Source organism: Poecilia formosa, unplaced genomic scaffold (assembly GCF_000485575.1).
Source record: "Poecilia formosa unplaced genomic scaffold, Poecilia_formosa-5.1.2 Scaffold7, whole genome shotgun sequence".
NCBI classification, from domain to species: domain Eukaryota; kingdom Metazoa; phylum Chordata; class Actinopteri; order Cyprinodontiformes; family Poeciliidae; genus Poecilia; species Poecilia formosa.
In genome coordinates, this window is record NW_006799946.1 from 1,110,119 (window position 1) to 1,136,982 (window position 26,864).

The window sequence follows — 26,864 nt, forward strand, 5'->3', positions numbered from 1 at the left end:
GGCACGTTTCAAGAATCAGGTGTGGCCTTAACTTGACGGCATTAGGACCCAGGATGCTTTGTGCTCTTAGTTACAGGCACTGCTACCTTCAGCTTCTGTCTGTCTGTCCCTGCATGGGATAGAATAAGCAACTGCCTGCTGGATCTTTCCCTGGCTCTTTATTTTTCACTTTTTTTTCCCTCTATGGACATGGCTCTCACAAATCTAAAGATTTCTAGCATTCAGGAACAGATGGATGAGATGTGCACATTACCTGCTGGAAGAGCTAATGGTGTTTACCTGAAACCACTGCAGCAGCTTTAAAAGCATTTCTCCAAGTTTACTTTTCAAATTTCTTGGACTGAATTTTTCTGACTTCAGGCTCATCTTAGACAGAAGCTACAGGAGGTGTGGACTCTACCTTCTAATCCACTTTTTTTTTTTCTTTCATTTGCTCAGCCGTCACTCTGTCTGTCACTGTCATGATATCCCATTCCCTCTTTCTAGGGTTTCATAATGCTTTGGGATCTCTGCGAGGTCTCTCTCTCATTCAGAAGTTGGGCTGAATTTCATCCCTTCGTTAAAAGAACAAAGGGCAATGAAAGCAGCTTCAGGATGAGTTAGTACTACATGTTTGTGGAGAGGATGGGAGCTCAGTCACACATAACCTGGAAATAAACTGAGCCTTATAGGTGTGAGCTGCGCAACTTTTGTTGTTGGGGTTTGACGTACGAGTTGTATTTGAATGTATTGATCACAATCATGGGAAACGCAGCTGGAAGCGCTGAGATTTCCCAGGGAAGGGATCTTAAGGAGACCACGATAACCAGCCCGGAGTGCGCTGGGCCCCAGAAGCAAACGACGGGACTGAAGCATCCGATGCCGCCCAAGAGCGAGCTGGAGGAACGCTTCAACGCTGCACTGGTGAGTCCTGAGGAGCACTGCTCTGTGCAGCATGTCAACAGTGGAAGGAAACAAAAAATGTGGACTATGTTTGCAATGTGGATGTCAGAACAATCTTGTCATTGTGCCAGTTACACAATGCAACTAATAAGATACATAAGAGCACATTTGTTCTGGTCTGTTTTAATTAAAGACCCTGATCTGCAATCCCCCTCCTTAGATTAGACTTAAATTCCTTGAGTATTGGTCAGTCAATAAGTGCTGCCAAACACTCCATGGGTTTGTGCTAATGGAAACTACCAGCAGTTGCTTATAATCACCAAACAGAAGCTCACAAGTCTTGGCCTTGTCAAAATAAATACATTGGACACTTCTGCACCACTTAACATTTTTAGGTCAATGTATTTTATTGTAGTCATGTTTTAATATTTTTGCTCAGGCTGATATTTAAACAAAAGTCCTTAACAGCACATAAGATTGGAGTATTTTGGCATAATCAATCTGTATACATTATGACCAAACGAATTGCCCTGGACAGATCGCTGGTCCATCTCAGTTGTAGAACACCAGTTGACCAGGACTGGAGTTGCAGATCCCTGCTTTACAGGGAAGAGTGGGGAATCACTGACACTCTTTCAAGCTCTTTGGGAAATTACGTTTTATTCCCCACAGCCATAGCAGCCAATAAAGTCCATTTGTTGACCCACTTTTCCAGAACTGTTGTTCCGCTCACATTATTCCAACACAGTTTTGTCAAAGGTTATAATGTCTTATTCTTAGACGGCAAACACCGATTGACAGTGTTCTCCATTTCTGAACTGCTGTTTTGTCATTACCAAGACTTAGGGCTGTAAACAGGCTGGACTCAAGCCCACGTTGTGACGGTAAAAAAAAAAAACAATACAAAAGGAACACGCAGATCTGAGTCCCAACAAGGAAGCTATGTTCAGAATGCAGCCAGACGACTCGCTCGGTTGTTATCCACATTCCTCTTCCCCTTGCCATTCTTATCTCAGAAACTGGTGCTGATGTTGACGTGACACATATATTCTTTAAGCTTACAGACTGTCAGCTGATCTGCCAACCAGCACCTTAATACTGACTTCTTTCTTCAAAAAAGATGAATCGGTGAATGTTAGCTAAACCTGCTTTCTGTATAACAGGAATACAAGTAATATATCCTCTGCAGATGTTCCAATTTTTTTTTCCTTGTCACTCAAAGTTTGGAGATCTCCAAGTCTGTTTATGTTCAAAATGCATAAGAAACTTTTCAAGTAACCCATTTCCAAAAAACTCCTTAAAAATCCTTAAAAACTCCTAAATATGTTTGGATTTCTTATCCTTGGTCTTAAATTTAATTTTGTTATTTCAACCCTGCTTCCACGTCACGGACAATATCCACATCTATACATTTGCATGTTTTGCTTACCAAATGAGGCAGTCAATTTCTTTGTGTGCAGTATTTGTTTTTGTAGTTGTGAGGTTTTGTCTGGTTCTGCTGCAGGTAGAAAAAAAAACTGCACAACACAGGTGGAGACAGAGTGAATTTAGAGGCTTCAGAGTTGAGCACCTTTTCTCCTCGGTGAATATGTATATAGGTTTTATGCAAAACACTAACAGGGAATGAAATCGTGGATAAAGTGTAACGTGAAGATAAAAGGAGGAAGGCAGGTGACATTTAGTTCCTGATTAGAAGCTCTTTCCTCCATGTTCTTTGTAAAAGAAAAAAAAAATGAGTTTGCAAAACTCCTACAATCAAACTGCGTTTAGTTCTAATTCACCAGCCACGCAGCCAGAGGGTATTTCAAAATGTGCTTTCAGCATCTTTTCATGCTACTTTAATGTGTGCGTTTGTTCATAGTGACCTGCAAAACAGCGACTTGGTTTTCTTTCTGTAGTGATCTAAGATCCGTGAAGCTTTTCTTTTAGTTTTATCACACTTTATCATACTCAAACCTGGTTTGGGCAAAAGCAGTTTGTTTCTTTAAAAGTCATATCTTCAGTCATGTTGGGGAACAAAGCAGTAAAAAGTGGATTGAAAACACTTTGTAAAGCAGACACTTTTATTCAAGTGCGGGGAAAATATTCATACTTGTTTAACAAAGTTTAGTTTTTTTACTGTGATCTGTACTTTGGTGTCTGCCATTCTGTAAACCTCAGGGGTTTACTGCTGCTGCATGAATCCTCCTCTGCACAAAAGCTACTCTACTTCTCTAAAAAATGTACTTGGTGGAGACAATTTGCCACAGAGTAAGAAATATCAAACAACCTTACACAGACACACTCACACCTAACGACAATGTAAAGAGACAAGTTGATCCAACGTTCATCTTTTTGATCGTGGGAGGAAGTCGGAGTACCCAGAGAATCCTCACATGCACAAGGAGAACATGCGAGCTCCATGCAGAAAGACCCCAGGCTGGAATTCAAACCCATGATCTTCTTGTTGCAAAGGCAGTGCTGCCAGCTCTAATTTTTTTATAGCATTTTGCAAATACAATTTTGAAATACTTTGTGATAATCGTGAAAAAGTTCAAGGGGTGCATCTAGGCTTCCGCAAAGGACTACGTTATCATCCACTATGTAGCTTTATGTGTCGTCTACTGAAGCAGCAGTGTGGGTCCACTCCAGATTTTCTATTTTGAATGGCTTCTCAGGAACGTCTGCTTGTAACCAGCATTTATTGATCCTTCAGCTTCATTCATCAGGCTTCATTCATCCGATTCCCTTTCATCATTGATCTCCTGTCCTTGTTTTGCACAGAAACACGTGTTTTCATTCGCTCGCCACGTGTTTCTGACGACTCAGCTCTTGCGTTTAACCAGACTTAAATTATTTGGTTAAACTGCGAGTTCACCTTGGAGAAGGTGACACATTTGTGTGCCGGGCTGATATTGGTATAGGGTGGGCTTATCTGGATTCTTGTTGAAAAGATAAGTCTTGTACTTTTTCTCATCCTCATAAACATTTCCCCTCAGCTAAATAAGCAGCAGTTCCTTTCTGCTTTGGTTCTGGCCAAAGTGATGAATTTGTGCGTTTTCAACGAGACTCATCTCCTAGATTCTCTGAAAACTGGGCCAAAGGTTTGTAATCTAATGCTTGGTACTGTGTGTAAGACGGCCAACACTGTCGTCATCGTCGTGTTGTGGCAACATACAGCTGATAACAAATGAGGTCATCACATAACAAAGACATCTGACTGCAGAAACTAGACAAAAGAGGCGCTTTGAATTACTGAAGAACTCCAAGAGCAAGTGTTTTCATGCAAGATTATAAAGCAGCTAATCAGATAATACTTTTGCATTGGTCAACATATTTATTGTCTGTGTGTAAAAAAATTATATTCAAACACAGTTTTTCCTCCAGAATGTCAGGTGCAGTTCTTTCTTTTTGAAGGTCTAGAGTTTGTCAGGTTTTGCTGAAGGGTTGATTAACACATTATTTTCATTTTTTATAGATTAAAAAAAAAAAAAACACTGAAGCTACAAGCAATATTAGGCAAATGTATGCAATTCCAAAACAAATCCAAACTTTTTAAACTGAACTTCCTTCATAAATGTTGAAATATCCATTTAATACATTAAGTAACTGACTTGAAAAATGTGTTGAAACGGTGATGCATAGAATAAATAATAATAAAAAAAGAACTTTAAAATTAGTAGAGATTATTTTACTTATTTTCAAATGTGATGTGTGGATATTCGGTTTATTTTAAGCTTACATATAATTGCTTATTAGTCTAATTTTAAAATTAATTTTCCTTAAACCTGATTAACTTTCGAGCCTCAACATTGTTTTTCCTTCCATTCAAAGTTAAGAAATTATCTTAACTTAAAAAGTGAGGCAAAACACAGCAGACAGCCAACTAAAAATACAAAACATACCAATTTTGTAATTTGATGGGGAAAAATATCACTTCCAGCATGACTGTAACTTTTACAGCTATTCTATATTTTACAGTGCTGTCATCAGTTGTGTTCCTGGAGACAAACTGGACAGTTTAACCATTGCTCTGGTGTTTTTGTATTTTTTTATTTTTTTTATTTTTTGCTTCCAGGACACGATGAATCTTCCTCCAGACAAAGTGCAGATCCTCTCCCAGTACGACAATGACAAGAAGTGGGACCTGATTTGTGATCAGGTATGTTTAGATGAATCAAGAAGCAGGTCATTCTGCTTCTGTTCAGGTGGATCTTTGTGGCTTTGACGCATTTCAGAGTGCAGATCCATTCAATACATTCAGAAAATTATTGAAAAGTCCATTTATTTCAGGAACTTCATCACCTAATGAAAGACTTCATACAGATTAATTACGTACAGATGGACATTTGAAAGTCTATTTCTGTTATGATGATTCTCTTCCTGAAGTTATCAAATGACACTTAAAATTAGAGTATTAAATCACACCATAGGTGGTTATTTTCAAAAGGTACTTTTAATGAGCCACATTGGGACATATTCAAATTTATTGAACATGACTGTGCTTCGTGTAATTAGCGACCATGAGTGCTGCAGATGTCACTGAACTATGAAGATAACCGCTTCACCACAGTCTAATTATTTCTTGCATTTGCACCAGAGATGTGCAATCAAGCTGCTGGTGTGCGCCTCTCTGTTCGCACTCAGCATCACTGCACTCTGACCGCAGTTAAACATAATTACAGGCCTCTCTGTGTTTCTCTGCGTCTTCAGGAGCGGTTTCAAGTCAAGAATCCCCCATCTGCTTATTTGGAGAAGCTGAAAAGTTGTTTGGATCACGGAGGAGTCGGTTGGAAGGTACAGCCTACTTTCAGTGTTGAAAGTCAAATTTATATATATATATATTATAGTTTTACCTATACACTGGAAAAGATGTTAAATAACTGCATTTCAAAAATACATTAGATTTAGATGACATTTTTTAATTATGCTCGTTTTTGTTTCCTTTATGTCAGAATCTGCTTGTTTTGTAATATTTAGGTTCAATTTAAGTTTTGAGAAAAAAACAACAAAAAACAACATTTTATTTATATACTCACTTGTCTACAAACCACTAATTACTTAGGTCTTCTGTAATTTATACTTTTTTTTTTTAGAGGGCAGCATTTATTAATTTTAAGTTGATAGAAAACAGACACGTAGTTCAATAACAGTACCTGGAAATGAGTTTTTATATATATATAAAAGAACTGTACAAAATAAACCGCTTAACCTCTAAAACATTTTGTTTTTCTCAGAGGTATAACAAACAGTTAACCTTCTGTGAGGGATATTTAGCTCAGTCTTTTTATTCAAATGTGATATTTTCTGAGTAAATGTGTCAATGGCCTCTTCTGTACTTTAAATGTGTTTTGTCAGCTTAAGAGACGTGTCCAAGAGCTGACCCAGGTCCTCAGAGAGCTGGAGATTTCCCTGAGGACCAATCACATAGGGTAAGTCTCACTGAAGTGTTAACGTAGTTTAACAGGTGGAGAAAAGACATTAGGATCCAGAATGGGGAAGGGTTGGAAAAGCCACAAATATTCAGCTTTACATCTGTTTGTATGGTTCTGCCTAAACGCCAACTGGTGAGAAATTTGAGAAACCGTTTACCGTGAATTTAAAAATGATTCACATGCAATTTACATACAACAATTAATGTTATTATAAAATTTTTCTGTGTTATGTTTCCTGCAGCTGGGCTCAAGAATTCCTAAATGAGGAGAATCAGGGTTTAAACGTGTTGGTGAAGTATCTCTCTGCCGCTCAAAGTGCTGTTACGTGAGTATGGATTAGAAATATCCTTTTTTTTTTTTAAACCCAGAAACAGACGTGACACAAATTATGTGAAATGTGTTAGTCTTGTTTTTTACAGTCTCTTTTGCTGGAATGGCTTAACCCGAGAACATTGTAAATATTCATCTGAATGAGTGCAAACACGGCTTATCCTTTCATGGCTGTGATTTACAGGTCAGACACAGAGACGTCCGAAAACGGCGCACTGCCCTCAGATAAAGGGAAGGCTGCAGACAAGTCGGTGGAAGACGTCGGCAGAAATCCGAATGAATCCCCAACCAGCCACGGCGCGAAGCTCACTAAAGCGTTTACAATCAAGTATGAGGCATTTCTGAGTGTTGTTGATAAAGTCTATTCAGGATGTCAAAGAAGTTACATGTGATGAGTGTTAAATACAATGTCACAGAATTAGGGAGAAATTAGAAAAAAAATTCAAGAGAATTTTATAAGAGCCATGTAAACATGTAATATGCAAACCAATTAAATTAAGTTTACTTTACCTCTAATTGTCAACAAATTAGAGCAACAAATGCAACTTCCAGGAACTTGACAAGACAACGATGGGTCTAATTTATTGCAATTTAGATTAGATTGCAGTCTAATTGAATAAACGCCTGGGTTACATTAGAATTTAGGTAATCATTTATTGACAATTCTCAAAAATATACGATAAAAAGAGGCACACCTGACTCCAAAAAGTGATTGTTCCAAAACCAGCGTTATTAGGAGTTGTCATTCGCTGATCCTACTGGGGAATGAAAATCAAAGAATTACCAGACCAGGACAGCATTCTAGGTAAAGAAAACACAAAGTCAACAGCAACGGCAGCATCAGGAGCAGCTTGGTCCCAGGAAAGGAACAGCTTATCACAGATTCACTTGGCTCACAAGTTCATTTCTACAAACGATTGAATTCAGGTGTTTCAATTGCTTCCACGGCCACAGTTGTATGAAATCCAGCTCTTGCGCTCTTGCTCTATCTCAGGAGATCAGCAAATACCAGCATGGTTTCGAGATAAAATGCCACCTGTGCAAGACGTTCAGTCAATAACTTTTCTAATTACTTTCCACAGGAAACAGATGATAGTTGCGTGATAAAGCGGAGGCAACTTAGCCACGAGGCAGTGGCTTTTGTAGAAATCAGAGCGGTGCACAGAGGTCACCAACATTCTGCGAGCCAGTAGCTGCAGACCTTCAAAACGGTGTGTCCTCCAGATTACATCAAGAACTGTGGTTAGTGAGGTTCATAGAGGAAGGTTTCCACGGCTGCCAGCTGCATTCAAGTCAGGGTTTTCCTAGCTGATCTCAATTTCTAGTTTTATTTGGTTGTTCTTGTCTTAACCAATTCTGATTTAGCATTTTTTTACAGCACTCCAACACTAGAAAAAAACTGAGCTGTGGATCCCTTTGAAGGGAGAAGTAATTTTGAATCCAACATAAAACGAAGGGATAACAAGATTGTCCTGATTTTTTTAATTGAAACATATGTCCCCTAAATTTGATCAAATTTTTTATTTAACTGAAAAAAAGTGCACCAAAAGTTAAGTGTGGACTAAAAATAGATGGCCTCAGTTGAAACTCCTCTTGATCATTTTTATATTTTTGCTGAGATGCAATTTGATCAAATTAAGAAGCCGTTTCTGTTTAGCTGCTGAGACTGCTGCGGTTTCCAAGCCGACTTGCCCTCGGGCACATGGATAAACTCAACTCCAGAGTCGCGCGTTTCCTGAACTGTCTTATCTTTCACTGATCTGAGGTCACTGCATTCCTTTCATGGCGAGTATGAAGGTGTTTGTCTGGCCTCCTGTTGAACAGAAGGTGTTGAAATGTAAAAAATGTCTCAACCGGAAAGTCTCATAAGGAACGCGTGGACTCACATTAACTTCCCATTGTTCTATAAAAGATTGTAAAAAGTTTAAACTTATATTGGAAATACAATAAATGGATTGTTTCAGAGTTTTGTCGCAAATCAGTGGTTTTTCTAAGGACAGTTGCATGAAATCTGTAAAATAATAATGACTTGGGTTTGTCTTGTGTAGTTTGATGCAAGTAAAAAGAAAAAATGTTTTTCATAAATTCCTGTCATGATTTCTATTACCTCATGTGTAAAAATGTATTTAAAACATCTCCTATGTTATTTTAAAAAGCTATCTGCGTGAATGTATGTTGGTGCAGCATGCTCCACTTCTACCTGATGGATTAATTATTCTCCAGCAGGAGAGTGCAGAGGCCGTCGCGTATCGTGACTCAGAAGGACGACATTCATCTCTGCATCATGTGTCTACGTGCCATCATGAACTACCAGGTATGTAAATACTTCTATTCCCACAAGGAAATGTTTTCTTTTTTTTTGTGTGTGTGAATAATTATCACTGTTAATGCATCATTGCAATAAAATTACTTTAGGATGCTTTGATGAATATGTGTATTGAAAGAATAGTTCTAACTTTGAATTGAAATGAAGGTGGTGTTAAATAACTACTATGTTCAGATTGCATTTGTATTGAAAACAAACAAAAAAAAACATTCATTACAAACGTGATCTTTAAAAAAGTGTCGTTACTTTTGGATCTATTTTTTTTTTGTTTTATCTTTTGCAGTTTAACAGACTTTTGGCTTAGTTTATGTAACTTATTGGGGCGATTTTGGTAAAGTGAGAGAAAACCTTGCCAAGACTCATGATTTTAAATAAAGGTGAAAATTTGATAGATCTCAGAAAAATGTTTTAAATACAAGCAGAAATAAGAATCACTTGCCACTGAAATAGTACAGAGGATATGTAGAAGTATCCAGCTTTACGCAGCGAAGAAAACTCTGGGCTGCAGTGGGACATTTCAGGAGAATTTCATGTTCCTTCAGACTTTTTGAGATGCCGAGTTAAAATTTAAAATTGATTTTGGATAGACGTGTGGGAGAAGATATTTGAAGTTTAAAAAAAGTCAGCATGGTCCTGATGCTTGCTAAAATGTATGTATCAACTCCCATTCTGAATTTTATTGGCAGTCTATTTCAAACCCTGATCACCATTGATAAAATGTGAAAAGAGATGAGATTTCAGTGAGTTTTCCCTGACCTCCATTTCTAACATTTGCAATATTGTAATAATTGTTCATGTTTTCAGTCAGGGTTCAACCAGGTGATGGAGCACCCAAGCTGCGTCAACGAGATCACGCTCAGCCTCAACGACCGGAATCCCAGGTGAAACCAGCATTATGCTATTAATTACACAAAACCTAGCATTTACAGTCACTCTTTAACAACTAATAATGTTTTTATTTATGGCATTTTTTAGTAAACATCAGTTGTTGAATTCTCTTTGAAATAGCAGCTCAACATTTTCCCTCATGAGCTTAATACCAGACTTTATCACCTTCCACATTTCTGGTTCCATCATTATGTCAGAATTGCTTCCGAACCTGAATAAAATTCAGTAGACAAGAATTCAAATTTCTGTATAAAACTACCAGCGATTCCACTGATTCGGTGTGGAGTGCTCTAGTTAGTATCTGCATCTTACTTTTTTTTTTTTTTTTTTTTTTTTTTTTAAGACTTATTATATAGTTTTTTATGGCTTTTCAGAAAATATAATTGAAAATGCTTATAAAATAGCTAATTCTCATCTTAAACTGAAATTAGCCTCAACGCTAACTTGAAACTTTTATCTAAAAAAAAATGCTGTATTTATTTTGGTACATAATTTTTTTTACTCTTCTCAGGACCAAAGCCCTGGTGCTGGAGCTGCTGGCAGCTGTCTGTTTGGTGAGAGGAGGCCATGACATCATCCTGTCCGCCTTTGACAACGTCAAAGAGGTCAGATAACAGGCACCCATGTAATCAACATTCAGAGTCTGGACAGAGCAGGTTCCTGCCCTGTGGAAATTGTTTGACTTGATGGAAATTGTCCGAGGTTTAAATGTCAGTTTTCACTTCGTCCTTCCCGCTTTGTTCAGCTAAAGAAAAAATAAGTTTGGAAAAAAAAAAAAATTAGATCTAAATTCTACTTCAGTCATACGAAGGTATATTTAAAGTCTGCGTCAGTACGACAGAAGCAAAATAGGGAATGAAAGTCTATTAAGTTCAGATTAATTTCTAGAAAAGGTGCTTATTGTTTCAGTATTGTCGATTACTGTTCCACTGTTTACGACGAGCAATGGTCTAATAATCAATGTTAGACTTGGTGTAAAAAAAAAAAAATAGGAAAAAAGAGAAAATAATAAGAATTCAGTAGCAAAAGTGAAACCGACACATTTCAGTTATTTTGTTAACTTTGATTATGGCATAGAACTAATAAATATTCTGTTTTCTCAAATAATCTGAATGTAAAAATCATTTTTAATCCATTAATATAAACCTACTGAAAAGCCTGCTCACGTAATGTACTGTAACTGAACTGAAAGCACTTAGTCGATGTTTTGCATGAAAAACTGCATCACTGCAACGTAGCAAGGAGCAGAGTCTGTTGCTCTGCTGAGGTGCTGAGAAAGCCCAGTTTTCAAATCTTTTCTGCATTGCTGGCTCTGCTGCCTTCCATCGTTCTCCATCGTTGCTCTTGAAGCTCTAATCTTAGCTGCAGTTCACACGTAAATCTTCCCCAAATCCTTGAATAAACTTTCCTTAATCCTCTCAAAGCTCTACTTATCGCTGTTGTTCATAACCTTTTTTCTTTTGAGTTTTTTCCTTCCACTGAGTTTTCCTTTAGGGACGTTGAAAATCTAGTGTTGATCTTTCAAATCTTACCCTGACGATGGAGTGTCAGTGACTGACAAAATACCAAACAGTGATCTTGATTGTGTTGACCTTAACATGACAATTTATTATGAAGCACCATTATCGAATGGTGAAGTAACAAAAAGACCATAACCCCTTTTGTATAAAACAAAGTCCTGAAATATCATCTCTAACTTTTCTGGACTATTTTCTGAAGTCAGAAAAAAAAAAAAGGAAGCCAATGTTTTCACTTTTCGGAGCAGCTCAAACAGAAAATTCATGTTTTTTTTTCACTTTTACTAATCTGCCCCAAGTCATATAGCACTTTAAAAAAATTCTGATCTATTTATCATCGGTGCTCACACCAGCACCTCCGTCCAAGTGTTGCCCCGTCCAACAAAACTCTCTGAAGGAGTGTAAATATGCCAAACACTCACAGAACCTCTGACCTTTGCTTTTCATCTCAGTAGCAACAGCAGTCACTCAGAGACGCTGCAACCATTCAGACAGACAGGAGGGTAAACCTGAACTAGCAGCATTTATTTTTACTACAGGATGCGACAAACCTGCTTTGCAGCGTGTTTCATCCTCTGAGCCACGGCAAAGGAATGCAGTCTGAGGGCCGAACTCACGAAATAAACTTAAGACTTAAGGTGCACAAAACAAGCAAGCAGTCGCACTTAAATGTTCTGAACTCACTGCAAATGCTGCTTTCCTCTCTGCAAACCATGTCAGTTAGCAGTAATCGACAACGCTGTTTGCTGTCGGGAAGAAATGAGGAAGACATTAGAGATTTTTCTTAATTTTAGTGCCACAGCAGCGCAGACATGGGTGAGAGTCATGAGGGAGATGATGAGAGATCGTGTGCTTCTGCTGTAGAGGCAGGCGGGCGTCAGGCCAGGAGGCGGTTTATGTGTCGCTTGGCAGCAGAGGTACAGCTTTGTTTGGGCTCCTGCATTATTTAGTGGACATGGGTTTGCAAAAAGGAGCTGGTGGAAGTTCAGTCAGTTGTATAGCAGAAGGGGGAACTGATGAGGTGTTGACAAAAAAAGAAAATGTTTAAATGTAACCACATACTCAAACATTTTTTTTTTTTTACTGTTCTTTTGTTTGGTCTTTTCTGGAGCTGAAAATAGTTGTTGATTCTACTCTACACAAGTGGGAAATTGGCAAACGTCCTATCTTAACAGTGTTCCCAAGTAGATTGTGTGTTTGCTAAGAAACGCATGACTAGCGTCAAAGCATTATCTACATTCAGAGGAAAAAACTCCACTTAGGATGAGAGCATACTGCCCCCATGTGTTCACTGCTGCTGAAAACATTACCATGAGCAGCATATGAAATAAGAACATGTTTGCTAATATTTCCCTTTTTTCTCTCTCTCAGGTGTGTGGAGAGAAAAGGCGCTTCGAGAAGCTAATGGAGTATTTTCGGAAAGAAGAAGGCAACATTGACTTTATGGTAAACCTTGAATCAAACAGAGATTTTTTTTCAAAATATGACCCGTCAACCGAAGATGCAACAAAAGTACTTGGAAGGAATTCGAGCTGCAAAAATTTGAAACTTTTTTTGTGGAAATAAATATCAAATCTCAAGCATTGAAATTGATAATTATATTAATTAATTAATCAGGCAAAGTTCTTCTGAACACATACACATCAGAACTCTTTTTGTTTTAATAAAGAAGCTAAAATTTGTCCAAAACATTAGGTTCAAAGTTCTCAAACACATTCAATTTTCCCCAACACTGAGACTTTTTTTTTTTATCCAAGCAACGTAAAAACTGGAAAATATTCCAAATCTGAGTCTTTACAAGTTCCTGAAAAGAAATAATCTTTACTTAATCTCTCCACCAGGTGGCCTGTATGCAATTCATCAACATTGTGGTCCACTCGGTGGAAAACCTGAACTTCAGGGTCTACCTTCAGTACGAATTTACCCAACATGGCCTGGATTCCTACTTGGAGGCAAGTTTGGCCTTCCACCCTCTGAACATGATAAATACAACTTTTAAAAATTGGAGCAGACACACCTCACACTTATGTCTCATTTTTGCTCAAATTAAACTCGAAGGTACTGCTTAAATCTCTCCATTGCAGCAGTTGAAGTTTACAGAGAGCGACAGGCTGCTGGTCCAGATCCAAGCCTATTTGGATAACGCGTTTGATGTGGCAGCTTTGCTGGAGGATGCAGAGACCAAGACCACCCTGCTGGATCACATAGAGCAGCTGCAGAAGCTCCACACGCAGGTGAATGAACGGCACACACCAACTCCTCTTTAAAGGACACTTCACACACACATGTTATGGAACTTTCAGGTGTATTCCATCACTTTTTATACTATTAATACAGCCATTTAGATTCTGTGACTTTTCAGCGACAATGTCAGTTTTGGAAAAAGGTTTTCTTTAAAGTATTTTGTTAGCTGCATTAAAATGACTTTATAGGAGAAATAAACAGTAAAATCTGTGTAAAGCTATAAAAAAATGTAAAAAAAAAAATCAAAGGGAGAATTTCTCAGGTAATTAAACCTTGCAATCCATTTACATTCAGCTACAGTTGATTGGTGTAGATTTTGCTTTGCAAGCAGAAATATCAAAATTTATCTCAAACATTAAAACTTTACCTTTTCATGTTTCAGCTGAGCTCCAAGTTCCAGGAAACCGAGCTGGGGGCGATGCAGAAAGTCTCCGAGCTGGAGAAGAAGCTCATTCACATCTGCAAAGAGGTGGACCCCTTAAAGGTACAGTACAGCTGATGCACGCTCAGAAACACCTAGTGCGCTGTAACAGAAAACATCTGGAAGATGTCATCATCCTTTGGCATTTAGAACATTTTACACAGCAACAGGGTTCGAAGCAGGAGAAACCAGAATGAAACAACTTGATGAATTGTTTTAAAAACCTGCTTGAACAGAAAATAGCAGATCAGAGTTTTAAAGGCTTCATCTCAGCTCTTTTTAAAGTTTTTTGTGTTTTTTAGGCCTTCGGATATGGTTCTATTTATGCTTCCATTCTTATGAATGGAGGCATTCATAAGAATGCTTCCGTTATGAAACATTCATAAGAATGTTTGCATTCTTATGGATGGAAGCATAAACAGGCAAACACACACCTAGGACTGCTGAGAGGTGGCAGCAAAGCAAGCACAAAGGCAGAGAGATAAACATGGTAGCATAGTAAATTCCCACAATCAAGATGGAAAAGAAGAACATTATAGCAGCAGTAATTCAGAATAGCAATATCAACAGTCATTAGATCGTGGGGTGATGAGGAAATGTTAAAACTGTTGCAACAGGAAAAATGAGGGGTTGCAGTCACACACATTAGCTACAACAAGGGGAATATGACCCGCCTGCTGTGCTGCCAAAACACTCACATAGTCCGAGCTACTAAGACCGGTGTAATGAGCCATTTATATACATTCTGGTTATGATGGAGGATGAAATAAACTTTTTCAAGCTGTTGAACAGAAAATGAATACATTTTCTGTTCCGTCTTGATAGACTGTTCTGTAATTAATCCCATGTACCTGCTGATTTTAGTTGCATTAGGTGCAACTAAAATCAAAAGGAGTTGGGAGCCAACAAGGAGTTTTGCTCCCAACTCCTTGTTGGCTAAAACTCTAACAGAAGTGGGGTATGAATAATTATAGTCCTCAATATTTAGCTGAATAAAGTGACTGTAAACAACTGGATAACACAGCTGTTTGCCAAGTGCAGGCTAGAGCACAGAACAACGCGTCACGATTGTTCCTACTATTGCGACTGTGGGTCAGTTCACGACGTAGTACCTTTGTAACCAATGCTTGTTCTAAGGGTTACAAAAGTGATTGTTTACACCTTCACGTATGTTCAAGGTTCGTTTCTCTGTGCGTTTCTGAACCTAAACTGGATTAGAGATTAAAAGTGGAGGGAGACTGCGTTGGCTTTACTAGATGAGACAGACATTGCTTAGTTTGTGTCTGTATTAAAAAACCCCAAATTTTTACCTACTCCATCTATTAATGCCCACAGATCTGCTTTTCTTCCCCTTCATGTTCTTGTCTACAGTTTGTGCGTGTGTGTGCGCGATTTTAAGTCGCAAGAGATGTGAGGGTGTCCCAAGTTATCCCTCACCAGAAAATAAATCTATTTATTTTTAATTTAACAGAAAGATTTACCTGCAGTTTAGTAAAGTCTTCTGTTTTACGACTACAGCCCGAAGTTGCAGGGGAGCCAATCGGCAGCTGACATTCAACAAAGGAATCCAAGTAGGCAGCTATAGGACAGATGAATTATTATGAATCAATGTATTTATTTGGCATGTGTATGTATGTATGCAAACTCAAAGTTTAACTCTGCACCTCGTTTAACGCTACTCATTTTGGACCAGCAGCCAGATCAAGCAGGAGACGGACGTGGATCCTCTGATGAGCTGAAGGAGCTGGAGCTGAGGGTTCAGGCTCTGGTGGAGGAGGGCCTCCTTCGAATGGACCGCGCCCCCTCTGGTGAGCTGGTCCTTCAGGTGGTCCAGCGGGAGTCACAAAGAGGTCAGCACAGAGGCGTAGTTCTAACTAATCAGCTGCATTTGTTCTTTGATATTCCGAGAAGTCCACCTTCCTGAAGTTGCTACAGTTTATGCAGCGCGTCAAGATTTTATTTAAAAGCTCATTAATGTGCAGACTTTGGAGGTTTATACGTCATGTGACTGATCCTTGCAGACACCGTCAGTGATCAAATAGACGATACTTCCACCTCCCCACAATCTCCAACCACAGAACTACCGAAGTTTCAACCTCCTCCTCCTCCTCCGCCGCCGCCTCCTCCCCCACCACCGCCTTCTGGAGGCGCTGTGGCGCAGCAGACAGTGGGGGGCTCGGGTGAGTTCACCATCGCAACTTTAAACCGTTTTGATCTTTTGGACTGGGCTTCTGTGCCGTCTGGAAAATTGTATTTGATTCATGTTCCAGGACTGGAAAAGTGCGCAAATAGAGAACCCAAGTTTGGAAAATCTGTGTCCAGATTTTGTTTTTGCGTTGCCATCATCTAAATCACCCAAACTTCATTTTACAGTCTGGATTTTCCAGGTTTCACATTTAAAGTCTGACCTCTGCAAAAAATAAAAAAATTAAAGACTGAAGGGTTTAGTTTTACTTTAAAAAAAAAAAAAAAAAGACTGAGAATTCTGAATATGAGAATATGGAAAAAACACTGAATTTTGAAAAGTCTGTAGGAAACCCGAATGGTCTCAGTATATTTCAAAGGTCAACAAAATGGGCAGTGACTGGGAAGATAGAGCATCATCAACCATCCTCATCATGCTGCACAGTAAATAAAATCTAATCAGATTTGCCTCGTGTTTTGCCTTTTGGTTGATTTGTGATGGAGAAGTGTGTTTGGCTGAAAAATATCTTAGAAATTATTCTTGACATCAGGTTCCCATTAGGAAAATGGTCTAGCAAACATGCAATTTCAGCTTTGTTACCCTGGATGCTGTTTGAAGTCTTTGTCACTTTAAGATGTGCACCACTGAGAAGTCACTGAGCCCCGGTGGACACGTTGCTCAAGCTTGATTAAGCATTTTTTTTCCTATTGAAAACCTCTAAGGATAACAAGTGGTGTAAAATCTGAACATCTAAACATTTTCTTTATTCCTCCTACAGACAAACAGAAGAAGCCCATTCAAACCAAATACCGCATGCCGCTGTTCAACTGGGACGCTCTGAAATTAGACCAGGTGGAGGGAACCATCTTCGGCGAGCTGGACGACCAACACGTCTTGCAGGTTTCTAAGCTATAAAAGTGTTCCATCATCATACACACTTGGGTAACTCATAAAAAAAAAACTACAAACTTGGCTGGAAATATTTTAGTTATGAAAAACAGTCATGAGATTCTGATTAGTAGCCAGCTGAACGTTTACTATTCATGCAGAATGCACATACTTGCACTGTAAAGGGCAGAAACGGGAAAAACGTACTTCTAAATGCATATTCAGTTTTACTTAAGAATAAGCACAAGTATATTCCATAAACGGTGTTAGTAATAGGAATATGCTGTAATATTTTGCAGCTACTGCTTCTGTTTTTTTTTTTTTTTTTTTTTTTTAAGCATTTAGTTTATGTTATACGTTATTTTATAGATTATCCAAAACCAGTAAAAAATAATTATCCAGGGTTATATGCCTGATAATCTCACATCATCACATCTCTAGCTTCATATTAGCAACACAGTTCTGCAGTTTCTGCTTTTGGACTAAAACTGTTTGTATTTTAAGTGAACATACTGAGTTTTTAAGTAGAAATTTCTCTAAAAAATATATATTGAAAATTTAAGTTAGAACCTTTTAAAAACAAAAATGGATGGAAATCTCCGGATTTAGGTCATAAAAGTTTTTACTCCAACTCTAATTACAGGATATTAATTGTAAATTCATTTAAAGAAAGAGAAAACCTTCAGCCTTTTGTTTAAACTCAAAACGTTTCTGCTGCTGTGCTTTTAAACTCTGTTTCAGGAGCTGGACATGGAAGCTTTCGAGGAACAGTTTAAGACCAAAGCTCAGGCCCCTCCGGTGGATCTGGGCACCCTGAAGAAGAAAATGGCCAGGAAGACTCCCAGTAGAGTGTCCATAATGGAGCCCAACAGGGCCAAAAACCTGGCCATCACTCTGCGCAAGAAATGCGTGGCTACATCAGACATCTGCAGCGCCATCGAGACGTACGTGCCGAACTTCAAAACAGTCAGCCGAATGCAGCGACCAGTAAATTCAGAGGACTGTTGTTCACACAGGTACGACCAGCAAGCTTTGAGTCTGGACTTCCTGGAGCTGCTGGAGCGTTTCATCCCCACGGAGTTCGAGATGAAGCTCATCCAAACCTACGAGAGCGAAGGTCGGTCGCTGGACGAGCTCAGCGAAGAGGATCGCTTCATGGCGCGCTTCGGCAAGATCCCGAGGCTTTCCCAGAGGATCAGCACGCTGACCTTCATGGGAAACTTCACAGAAAGCATCCAGAACATCCAGCCTGTGAGTTTATGTGGCCTGAAACGGGTCTCTGCAGTCTGAGAAAACACAAATGTCAAGTGGGTGTGTGTGTGTGTGTGTGTTGAAGTTATCGTTTGGTTTTAGGGAAACCATTTTGCAAGGTTGCTCGTTTACCTGTAACCTTGATCACGTTTTCATTGCCGTCTTGCAGCAGCTGGACGCCATTATCGCAGCCTCAATGTCTGTCAGATCGTCCATGAAGCTGAAGAAAATCTTGGAGGTAAATGGTTTTATTTAAATGTTTCGTCTAACACATCAGCAGATGAGAAAACGCATTGGAGTGGTTAAATATTGTCTTCCAACTTTAAACAGAAAGATGCGTCACAGTGCTCCACTTGTTTCTGGTTTATAGATCATTTTGGCGTTTGGAAACTACATGAACAGCAGCAGGCGAGGGCCGGCGTACGGCTTCCATCTGCAGAGTTTAGACCTGGTGAGAAACTCTAAACTGGATTAAAGTTTGAGTTTGCACCTTCAAGTAGCTATGAATTTGTAGCCGTCTCAGTCTATAGGTTTTCTTTAACTGCTCTGCTGACTCCTTAAAGCTACCGGACACTAAATCAACAGACCGCAGACATACGCTGTTGGACTTCATCGTCAAGATCATCCGGGAAAAATACCCGGACCTGCAGAATTTCCACACTGAACTGCAATTCCTGGAAAAGGCAGCGCTCGGTAACCTCCAACATCACACGAGTCTGACCTACAAACACAGCACCACGCGTGTTTATAAAATTTGAACATATCCTGCCTAACAAAAACAGCTAATCAGAGGAAAACTCCACAAGTGACCAAAGTTTTCATTGATGGAGTATTTTTCATGCATGCATATGTGCAATGAGATGAATGGTTTACTTACAGGCTTCTACAAAATTTTCATTGCACATAACTGTTTGATTTTTTTTTTCTAGCAAATTTTCTTGAATTGTTTCAAAGTACTAATTCCAAAGAGTAACTAGGATTTTTAGCGTGAAACAAACTTTACGCAGAGAGGAAAAAAAACTAACAAAAAAAAAAAAAATGGCTCATTGGAACATAAACATTCCAAACAGCTAAACTAAAATTTGTCCCTCAAATTGTAAATTATTCCACAGAGCTCAGATGAAATCCGACGGGTGACGACACGGGAAGCCACAGTAGAGGGTCCATGAATATGTAGCAACAATATGCAACGTTGTTACATGTAAACAGTTTTCTCGTCACACCTCTGCTGGAATATTTCTACTGTATTATTTTCAATCCTCATCTCCAGCATGCAGAGCCCAATGGCACCCAGTCTGGATCAGTAAAACACCTTCAGCTTGCAGCCCTCTGCAGTTTTTCAGGCAGTTGCATTTAGTTTATTAAACCTTCTGTTTTCCTCAGATTGCTTTTAAGGAGTCAATCATAACTATTCCTATTTCTATTACTTTCTTTTTTTTTTTTATTCAGGACCTTCATCATTTCCCAGCAGCTTATTTTAATAAAACGACTGTATAAAAACAACCCCATCTGTGGTTCTAGTTCTGTTACAAATTGGGCCGATTTGAGAGAGCAGTTAATGGGAAGCGCCACAGAAGACGACATTGGGGGTCCAATTCAGCAGCTCACACTTTTCTGAAAGACTATTTTGCTTACATTACTGTGAATACTGTGAGACTTGCTAAGATTTTACTTCATTATCTAATAAATCCTGCTGGTTTTTATGTACTTTATACTACAGAAAGGTGAGAAAATAGGCAAAGATGTTCACTTCAAGTTCACAAAAATCACAGAAATGTACTTTTCAAACGAAGAAAAGTTAAAGATATAATTTGAATTCAATAAAATTTGTATTTATAATGTTATGCAGTAATGTGGCTGAAATGATGGTGCTGGAAAGAGGATACAAAGAGAGATCTCTTCATTTCCTTAACAGTTTCTCTCAGTATAAACCTTTGTTTTTCCGTGCTGCAGTATCCTTCGACAGCATCCTGAGGAATCTGAAAGCTCTAGAAAGAGGCATGGAGCTGACCAGGAGCGAGTTCTCAGCAGAAGAAGAAAACCCTGTCCTGAAAACGTTTCTGGACACCAACGCGCCGCTTCTCGACTCTCTGAAGGCCGAAGAAAAGACTGCCCAGGTCAGCCTCAGTGAACTCGACTCATTTACTTTTGTTTCTCCTCCTCACTCTTGTTTCGGGGGGTCATTGGCATTCAGGATACATACGAGTTGGTCGTGGAGTACTTTGGAGAAGATCCCACAATGACTCTGCCCTCTGAGTTCTTCTCTATTTTTATCCGGTTCATCAAAGCGTACAAGGTCAGAGATTTCATAGCTTAAAAAGCTCTCTAAAGTTTTACTGTTCAGCAGTAATGACTCTGATATTTCTCTGGAGTTTATAACCAGTTAATATCTAAATTTAGCTTTATCTACAGGTTTCAGTCAGAATAATGTTTTTATTGCTCCCTGACAGCAAGCTGAGCAGGACAGCAAGGAGACAGAGAAACGACAACGTCCAGCTTGTGACGATCACTCCGCTCCTCCCAAACCGGAGCCACAGAGGAACACGGTAACAGCTCAGCTTGTGTTTTCTAATAATTATCACAGAAGGAACCAATGAAATGTACAGTTGTTTCAAAATGACTAGAAGAAACTACTTTCGAAGACTCAACTACTTCCACTCCCTGTAAAAACAACAAACAAGACAGAAACGAGATACGAGAGATTAAAGTCAAAGAGAAACGACAACGTTTCTATGCAGTGCGCTCCTTTCACGCGTCGTGCCGCAGCATTTCATGTGCTGTGATTTCTCCAGAAGGCATCCTAATTGCTTGGCTTTTTAAATATAATTGTATTCGATACCAGTGGCATTTATTCAAAAGCAATATTATTTTTTTGTTGTTGCAGATTCTTATTCCAAGTTCAAATTTCTTGACTTCTTATTTAAATATTTAAGTTTTAGAATTTTTTTTGTCCAGTTATGCGAAGCTTTAGGATCTAACCACTTGTTTGAAAGAAATATTCAAATACATTATATCCACATCAATCTTAGCTACCGAATCAGATAATTCTGTAATAATAATCATACAAAATTTAAGAAGGGCAATTACACTGCTTATTGGACATCTATACTTTTTCCACACTGATTTTTCTAATTGTAACTATGCATGGTTTAGAAAGGGGGTCCTTTTTAGTTGTCAAACAAAAAGACGAACTCTGTTTTCAGAAAGAAAATCACAATTGTAGAAATTGTTTAAAAAAAAAAATCGAGTGAATTTAACTTACCAGAAGTGTTGTTAAAACATTTCCCACAACACGATTTACAGACAGTATGAATAAGCTCAACTCTGTGTAAATAATTACTTTGTCAATAAGCCTTTTAAGACAAATTGAGCTTTAAGTTTGTTTGTTTTTTCTCCCACTTTTTATAATCCTAAGGAAAAAAAAAACAAGTTTGTATTTTTGGGAACTTATTGACTGATATGCAATTCATCATTTGTTTCATTTAGGATTGAGTTTAGAGAATACAACCTGTATTATGTTGGGGAAAAATACAAAAGCTGGTTTGAGGTGAAACACCAACTTCCTGACATCAGCAGCCGGATAAAAAATCTGGTCGTGATTTACTGTGGTATTTATCTGTCGCTTTAATACCTCGTATTAGATGGTTGGGAGTAGTGTCCCCCCTGACGGCTCTCTAGCAGAAGCAAATCTGATTAGTAGCTTATATTGCAACAAGAAAACCAACTGCAACCTAATAAACTGAAAGACAAGGGTCCCTGGGTGTTTTGATATCATAATTGATCCAGAGAAATGATTTAATAACCTGTGCATGCGAGACCAAAACTGAGCCTGATTTCTTCTTCCAGATTTCTATTATGTGCAGACAACCTCAGATGGATCTGATCGCAGAGCTGAAGAGGAAGCAGGGATCTCCTCCGGTGAGGGAGGGGAAAGACGGCGCCATCGAGGACATCATCACCGGTAAGAAGCCACCTGAGACTGTGCCCGACTGCGGAGTGAAATCAGTGCTTCCTGCTCGTCAGGAAACAGGGAAACAGTGGTTTCCTGACAGGCGGTCAATAGATTTAATGGTGATTTCATACGTTTAACACCATTTCTGCATTAAGACAAAAACATAAACTGTTGAATCTGCTGCTTTGCCGTTTCTGACACTCTCTTCCTCCTTTCAGCAAGTTTTCACTCCCTTTCCTGTAACCCTCTTATTTTCCACCCATCCATCTCTCCAGCTCTTAAATCTGCGCCCTTCACGGCTCGCTCAGCCAAACGCTCCTCTCGCCTCTTGTGCGACTCATTCTTCAGCGATGAGGTGACATCTTCAAACTCCGAGCACTACCGTGTTATAGACAGAAGAATATGTCCTGGGTAAAAACTGTGACGCAACGCAAACATTCGGAAGCCTCAGAGATTCGGATAATTGTCACAGTTTAAATCAAACTGATGTTGACTTACAATCTCAGCAGGGGTTTCAGAAACTCCACTGAAGCATCTGGCTCAAGGAGGACAAGTTTGTTTACAGGGTTTCCTCCAGAGACTTCGGCTCCTCTGAATCATCTGAAAGCGTCTGCAGGATACAAGTCCTCGTTGGTTCCTTTAAACCTAAAAATATACGTAGCAGAGTTAAAGGCCTGCGAAACAACAAGAGGCAGACATGTTCTTTAAATTTGTACTTTTAAAATTGAGAAATAATTCCTCCACGATGAACCACAGAAAAATCTGGTATCCAACAAGTTTAACCAAATAAGTCATCAGTGGACAAAATAATCAAAGTTTTGGCAGGAGCAGTAAGTTTAAACCATGTGGACACACATTATTATTCTAGCTGTAATGCAACACAACATGCAGGACCACATGAAGATTTACCCTTTAATTCAGTTCTTCACATCGGTTTCCATTGTCATATTAAAAACAGTTGAATGAACTATGGTTATGAATGAGTTGAATCAGAAGTGATTTAGAAGACACTAAAGTCAGCAACCGAGTAAAAGGCAATTTTCATTGCTCTGAATACTTTTAATTGATTTTCAACATAGTCAGTTACAACAGTTTTTTTTTTTATATCGACTATTTAAATATTTACGTCTCCAACAAAGAACTGTAAACCAAATTTTAAACTTTATTTTTCCCACTTGTAAGGCATCTTTTGGTTTCTGTTTCACCTCAGATTTAAGGAATCAGCCATACAGACGGACAGATGGTTCCCGTCACAGCTCCAGGGGGAGACCGGGCCAACAGCTTCAAGTATCTTCAGACATCTCCCTCTGAACTCTGGAGCTAGAAGCAGAAGGTGTTTAACAATGAAGGAAACTTTTCGTCCTGTTCTCATATCATGGTGGAAACGAAAAAAGAAATCACAGCTGCAGCTCTGGAGAGTTCCCTTGATCCTCACAGTGAAAGTGGCAGCAGAAATGTTGCCCATCTTGCATGATCAAAAGGAGAAGCTTGATGATGATACTGGAAGTCGTCAGGACAATTTCCAGAGAGTCCAGCACAGAATGAACATGACAAAGAGTCCACTCAGAAATAGGTTTTAGTTACAATTGTCGCTGCTGTTCTTTGCGTCTCCGTCTGTGGTAGTTTTCATACTGAGGATTTTATTAAATTGTTTTAATATGGAATTTATGCTTAGCTTTGGCGTTTGAACAAATAAAGTATTTTATACTCCTGCCATTTACGTGACCTTCCTCATCTTACTTTGGAAAAATGTTCAACTTGGACCAAAAGAGAAAGACATTGTCACAATTCTCTAAAACACTTGACGTTCACGTTTAAAGATGTTGCCTATAATTCCTGAAAAGCTGTGCATCGGAGGTTCAGCCGTCTCTGATGTCTTCTTCGTATTCCAGGGAATCTGCTGCAGGAAAACATTTCGCTGCACAGAGAGGATAAACCTTCGGATGATTTCCTCCCGAGAGCTGCTCTCATGTGGCCAATTACTCCAGTTTATCCAACACAGTAACACTGAGGTCTCAACACTTTGCACTGCAGACATTTTACAGCCCAACAGAAAACTATCCGGCTCCTTGCACCCGCTTCTTCTTTTCAAGTTTAAATTATTTCACAGACTGTGGAAATATGCACCTTGATTAAATTTAAATGATTGTTTTAAATGTTGCAAAAGCTCACCTTTATTTTATTTTTATTTTTTTTTTATAAATGTGGATAAATCTTCAACTGCAATCATGGTTAAATGAAAGAACACGGCAGCAGTTGGTTTTATTTCTGGTCAGAACAATAATCTTCCACCACCTGACAGTAAAAGGCTGAAAAACTGCCCAGTTAGAGCAAACTGCATCACTGGCAATAAAATGTTGCACTGCTCAACTCCATTACAGACAGAAAAATCTGGGGTTGAGGAAGCAGCTTGACCAGGAGGATGCTTCAAATTTGTCTCCTCGTCCCCAAACAGGACCCACTTCAAGATTTATCAGACGTTTGATGATTGCGGGCCGTTAATGTTTAAATGTCCCCTCAGGATCCTGATCTTCATCTCACTGCTCTTCTCTTTGGTCTTTTGGAGTCATTAAACTTTCATCTAATCCTCACAAACGTCGTCTGAGCTCGTCGAGCTGCAGATCAGATCTAACCGAGCACATATTTGATTAGTTTCCAGGCGTTAGATTGTGACATTTATTTATCAGGGGTCTGGGGGGGAGAGGAAACTCCAGAGTCAACATGATTAAAGCTGCTGCAGCCGCTGTTAAATGATCAAACACTCATATTTTATTAAAGGCAGAACAAGTCCTGCGTCTCCATCAGAAGGCCCGTCAGCAGCAGACCATAAACACTCGAGCTGCATTTGTGCTGAAACCGAGCTTTGCACAAGAGAGGGGAAGAAGAAAAGTCTGAATCAGAAAGCGACTTGCATCAAGGTGAGATTTTGTAGGAAAAATATTTTTGTAATTCATGTCTATTTTAAACCACCTTACCTCCACATGAAGACAGGCGATCCTTCAAATGAATGGAGAACATAACCTCCATCAGGGGCTGAGCTCCGGCGATAACTGCTCCATGTTTCTGTTCATAGCAATAAATCAGATGTAGACTTTGGAGGAATAGGCTCAACTTTTACCTAAAATAAATCCACAATTTTTGTTTACCAACTCACATCCTTATTGTCTCCTTTGACTTTGGTGGATTCAATAAAAATTCACTCTCCGTAAAGGTCGCCTTTATTTCTCCGAGTACTGATCCTTTTTCCTCACGGTTGCCATGCAGAATCTCATTCTTGTACATTCAGATCTTACCTGGTTTTTCATTAGCTTGAGGCAACAAATCGAGTCTTGAACAGTTGCTTGTGTATCAGAGGGTCACCTTTATTGTCACAAAAACACAACAGGAACGTACAAAAAGCAGCAACCCGTTTGTTGGATTTTCTCACATGAAGCAGCAATGTTTTTTTGTTTTTTTTTTCTTTTCCATTCACAGATTTGTGCTTTGTTCTGAAAGGATTAGTTAGTTGGTTTGTACTTACAGTATACTGACTTTGTAGTAGTTTATCATTCTTCTTCACAGTTCACAAACAACACTTACCCCACACAGCAAGCATCACTTTCAAACTGAACAGCATTTAGTTGATAAATATCTTTTAGATATCTTTCTTCATAAGTGTGATAGTTGATTTTTTATTTTTTCTTATTTATTCTGACAGTTATTCTGACGGGCTTTTAACAGAATACAAAAATCTATATGTCGCTGTACAGTTTTCTTTACTCTATCGTACACTCACAGGTATACACAGAATCAAAATGAGACGTCAGTTCAGCCGGCGTGCAGATTTTCCAGGAATGTTTACAGTATGCATGCCATTTTGGAGATTTTGGAGTATTTTCCCCACCTCTATATATATATGTATGTATATATATATAAAAATCACATAAAATCAATTTGTAATATATTATTTGGGTTTATATACATGATCTGAACATCCACAAATGATTGAACAATCACACTTTCATCAAGAAACCATCGATAAACAGTTGAATCTGTATAATCCGACACTGTTGGTTAGAATAGAATAAAACAGCTACAAACAGGATGTCTCATCAGTGATGGGATTGTTTCATGTGCTATTTTTTTTAATAAATGTGGTGGCACTATTTTACAGTTCGCATTAGGAGTGTTTTCTGGTCTCTACGGCAACGTGTGATTATGGTTTGTTTCATGGTTCGCAGAAAAAATAAAATCTTTTAACGCAGAAAAATAAAGAATTTACAGAATAAATGTGTTCCATGCTTATGAATCCTCTTCAAGTATAAAAATACAAAAAAAGTTTGATTCTATAAAACATAGATGACATTAGTTTTTCTTTTTTTTTACATGTTCTCTCTAAAACAAAAACTAAATGGTTTTATACTAATATACACACACACATCTGAAGTGTTTCCGGTCAGATTTAAACTTTTCTAAATCTGGATTAGCTAATCCGCTCCTACATTTCATAAACAAGTTAGCTATAAACAGTTAATGTAGTTCCCCTCGCGTATAAGCACCGATCCTTTCAGAAACACTGGTTTGGTT

General features: G+C 38.7%; 1 protein-coding gene and 1 long non-coding RNA gene across 4 annotated transcripts; one reads left to right on the plus strand and one right to left on the minus strand.

Moving 5' to 3' along the window:
* Nucleotides 1–102: 102 nt before the first annotated feature.
* On the plus strand, nt 103–26,199 carry fmnl1b (formin-like 1b). Of its 3 annotated transcripts, XM_016681083.1 has the most exons (27): nt 103–903; nt 4,940–5,023; nt 5,575–5,658; nt 6,220–6,293; nt 6,538–6,621; nt 6,811–6,954; nt 8,853–8,940; nt 9,757–9,833; nt 10,352–10,445; nt 12,729–12,803; nt 13,199–13,309; nt 13,442–13,591; nt 13,984–14,085; nt 15,716–15,872; nt 16,044–16,202; nt 16,986–17,107; nt 17,837–18,039; nt 18,112–18,346; nt 18,516–18,584; nt 18,717–18,797; nt 18,910–19,039; nt 20,300–20,463; nt 20,541–20,642; nt 20,797–20,892; nt 22,193–22,307; nt 22,574–22,653; nt 23,509–23,596. In XM_016681083.1, exons 1-27 carry the CDS (start codon nt 742–744, stop codon nt 23,512–23,514), a joined length of 3,048 nt encoding a protein of 1,015 aa, XP_016536569.1. In that variant the 5' UTR covers nt 103–741; the 3' UTR covers nt 23,515–23,596. The 3 variants fall into 3 exon arrangements, with proteins under 3 accessions (XP_016536569.1, XP_007570845.1, XP_016536560.1); XM_007570783.2 differs by lacking the exon at nt 22,574–22,653 and having other exon boundaries at nt 8,850–8,940; nt 15,719–15,872; nt 23,509–26,199; XM_016681074.1 differs by lacking the exon at nt 22,574–22,653 and having other exon boundaries at nt 23,509–26,199.
* Nucleotides 13,977–15,774, minus strand: LOC107838513 (uncharacterized). The gene is made up of 3 exons (XR_001664594.1): nt 15,687–15,774; nt 15,504–15,601; nt 13,977–14,060 (listed from the first exon to the last, which is right to left on the minus strand). It is a non-coding gene; the product is annotated as an uncharacterized LOC107838513 (long non-coding RNA).
* Nucleotides 26,200–26,864: the final 665 nt, after the last annotated feature.

Excerpts from the sequence above, each read along its gene's own strand:
- fmnl1b (XM_007570783.2), top strand. The coding sequence starts at position 742 with ATGGGAAACGCAGCTGGAAGCGCTGAGATTTCCCAGGGAAGGGATCTT. Across the intron at positions 13,592-13,983 it reads TGCAGAAGCTCCACACGCAG|CTGAGCTCCAAGTTCCAGGA; the intron begins GTGAATGAACGG and ends TTCATGTTTCAG. Across the intron at positions 15,873-16,043 it reads CCAGCGGGAGTCACAAAGAG|ACACCGTCAGTGATCAAATA; the intron begins GTCAGCACAGAG and ends TGATCCTTGCAG.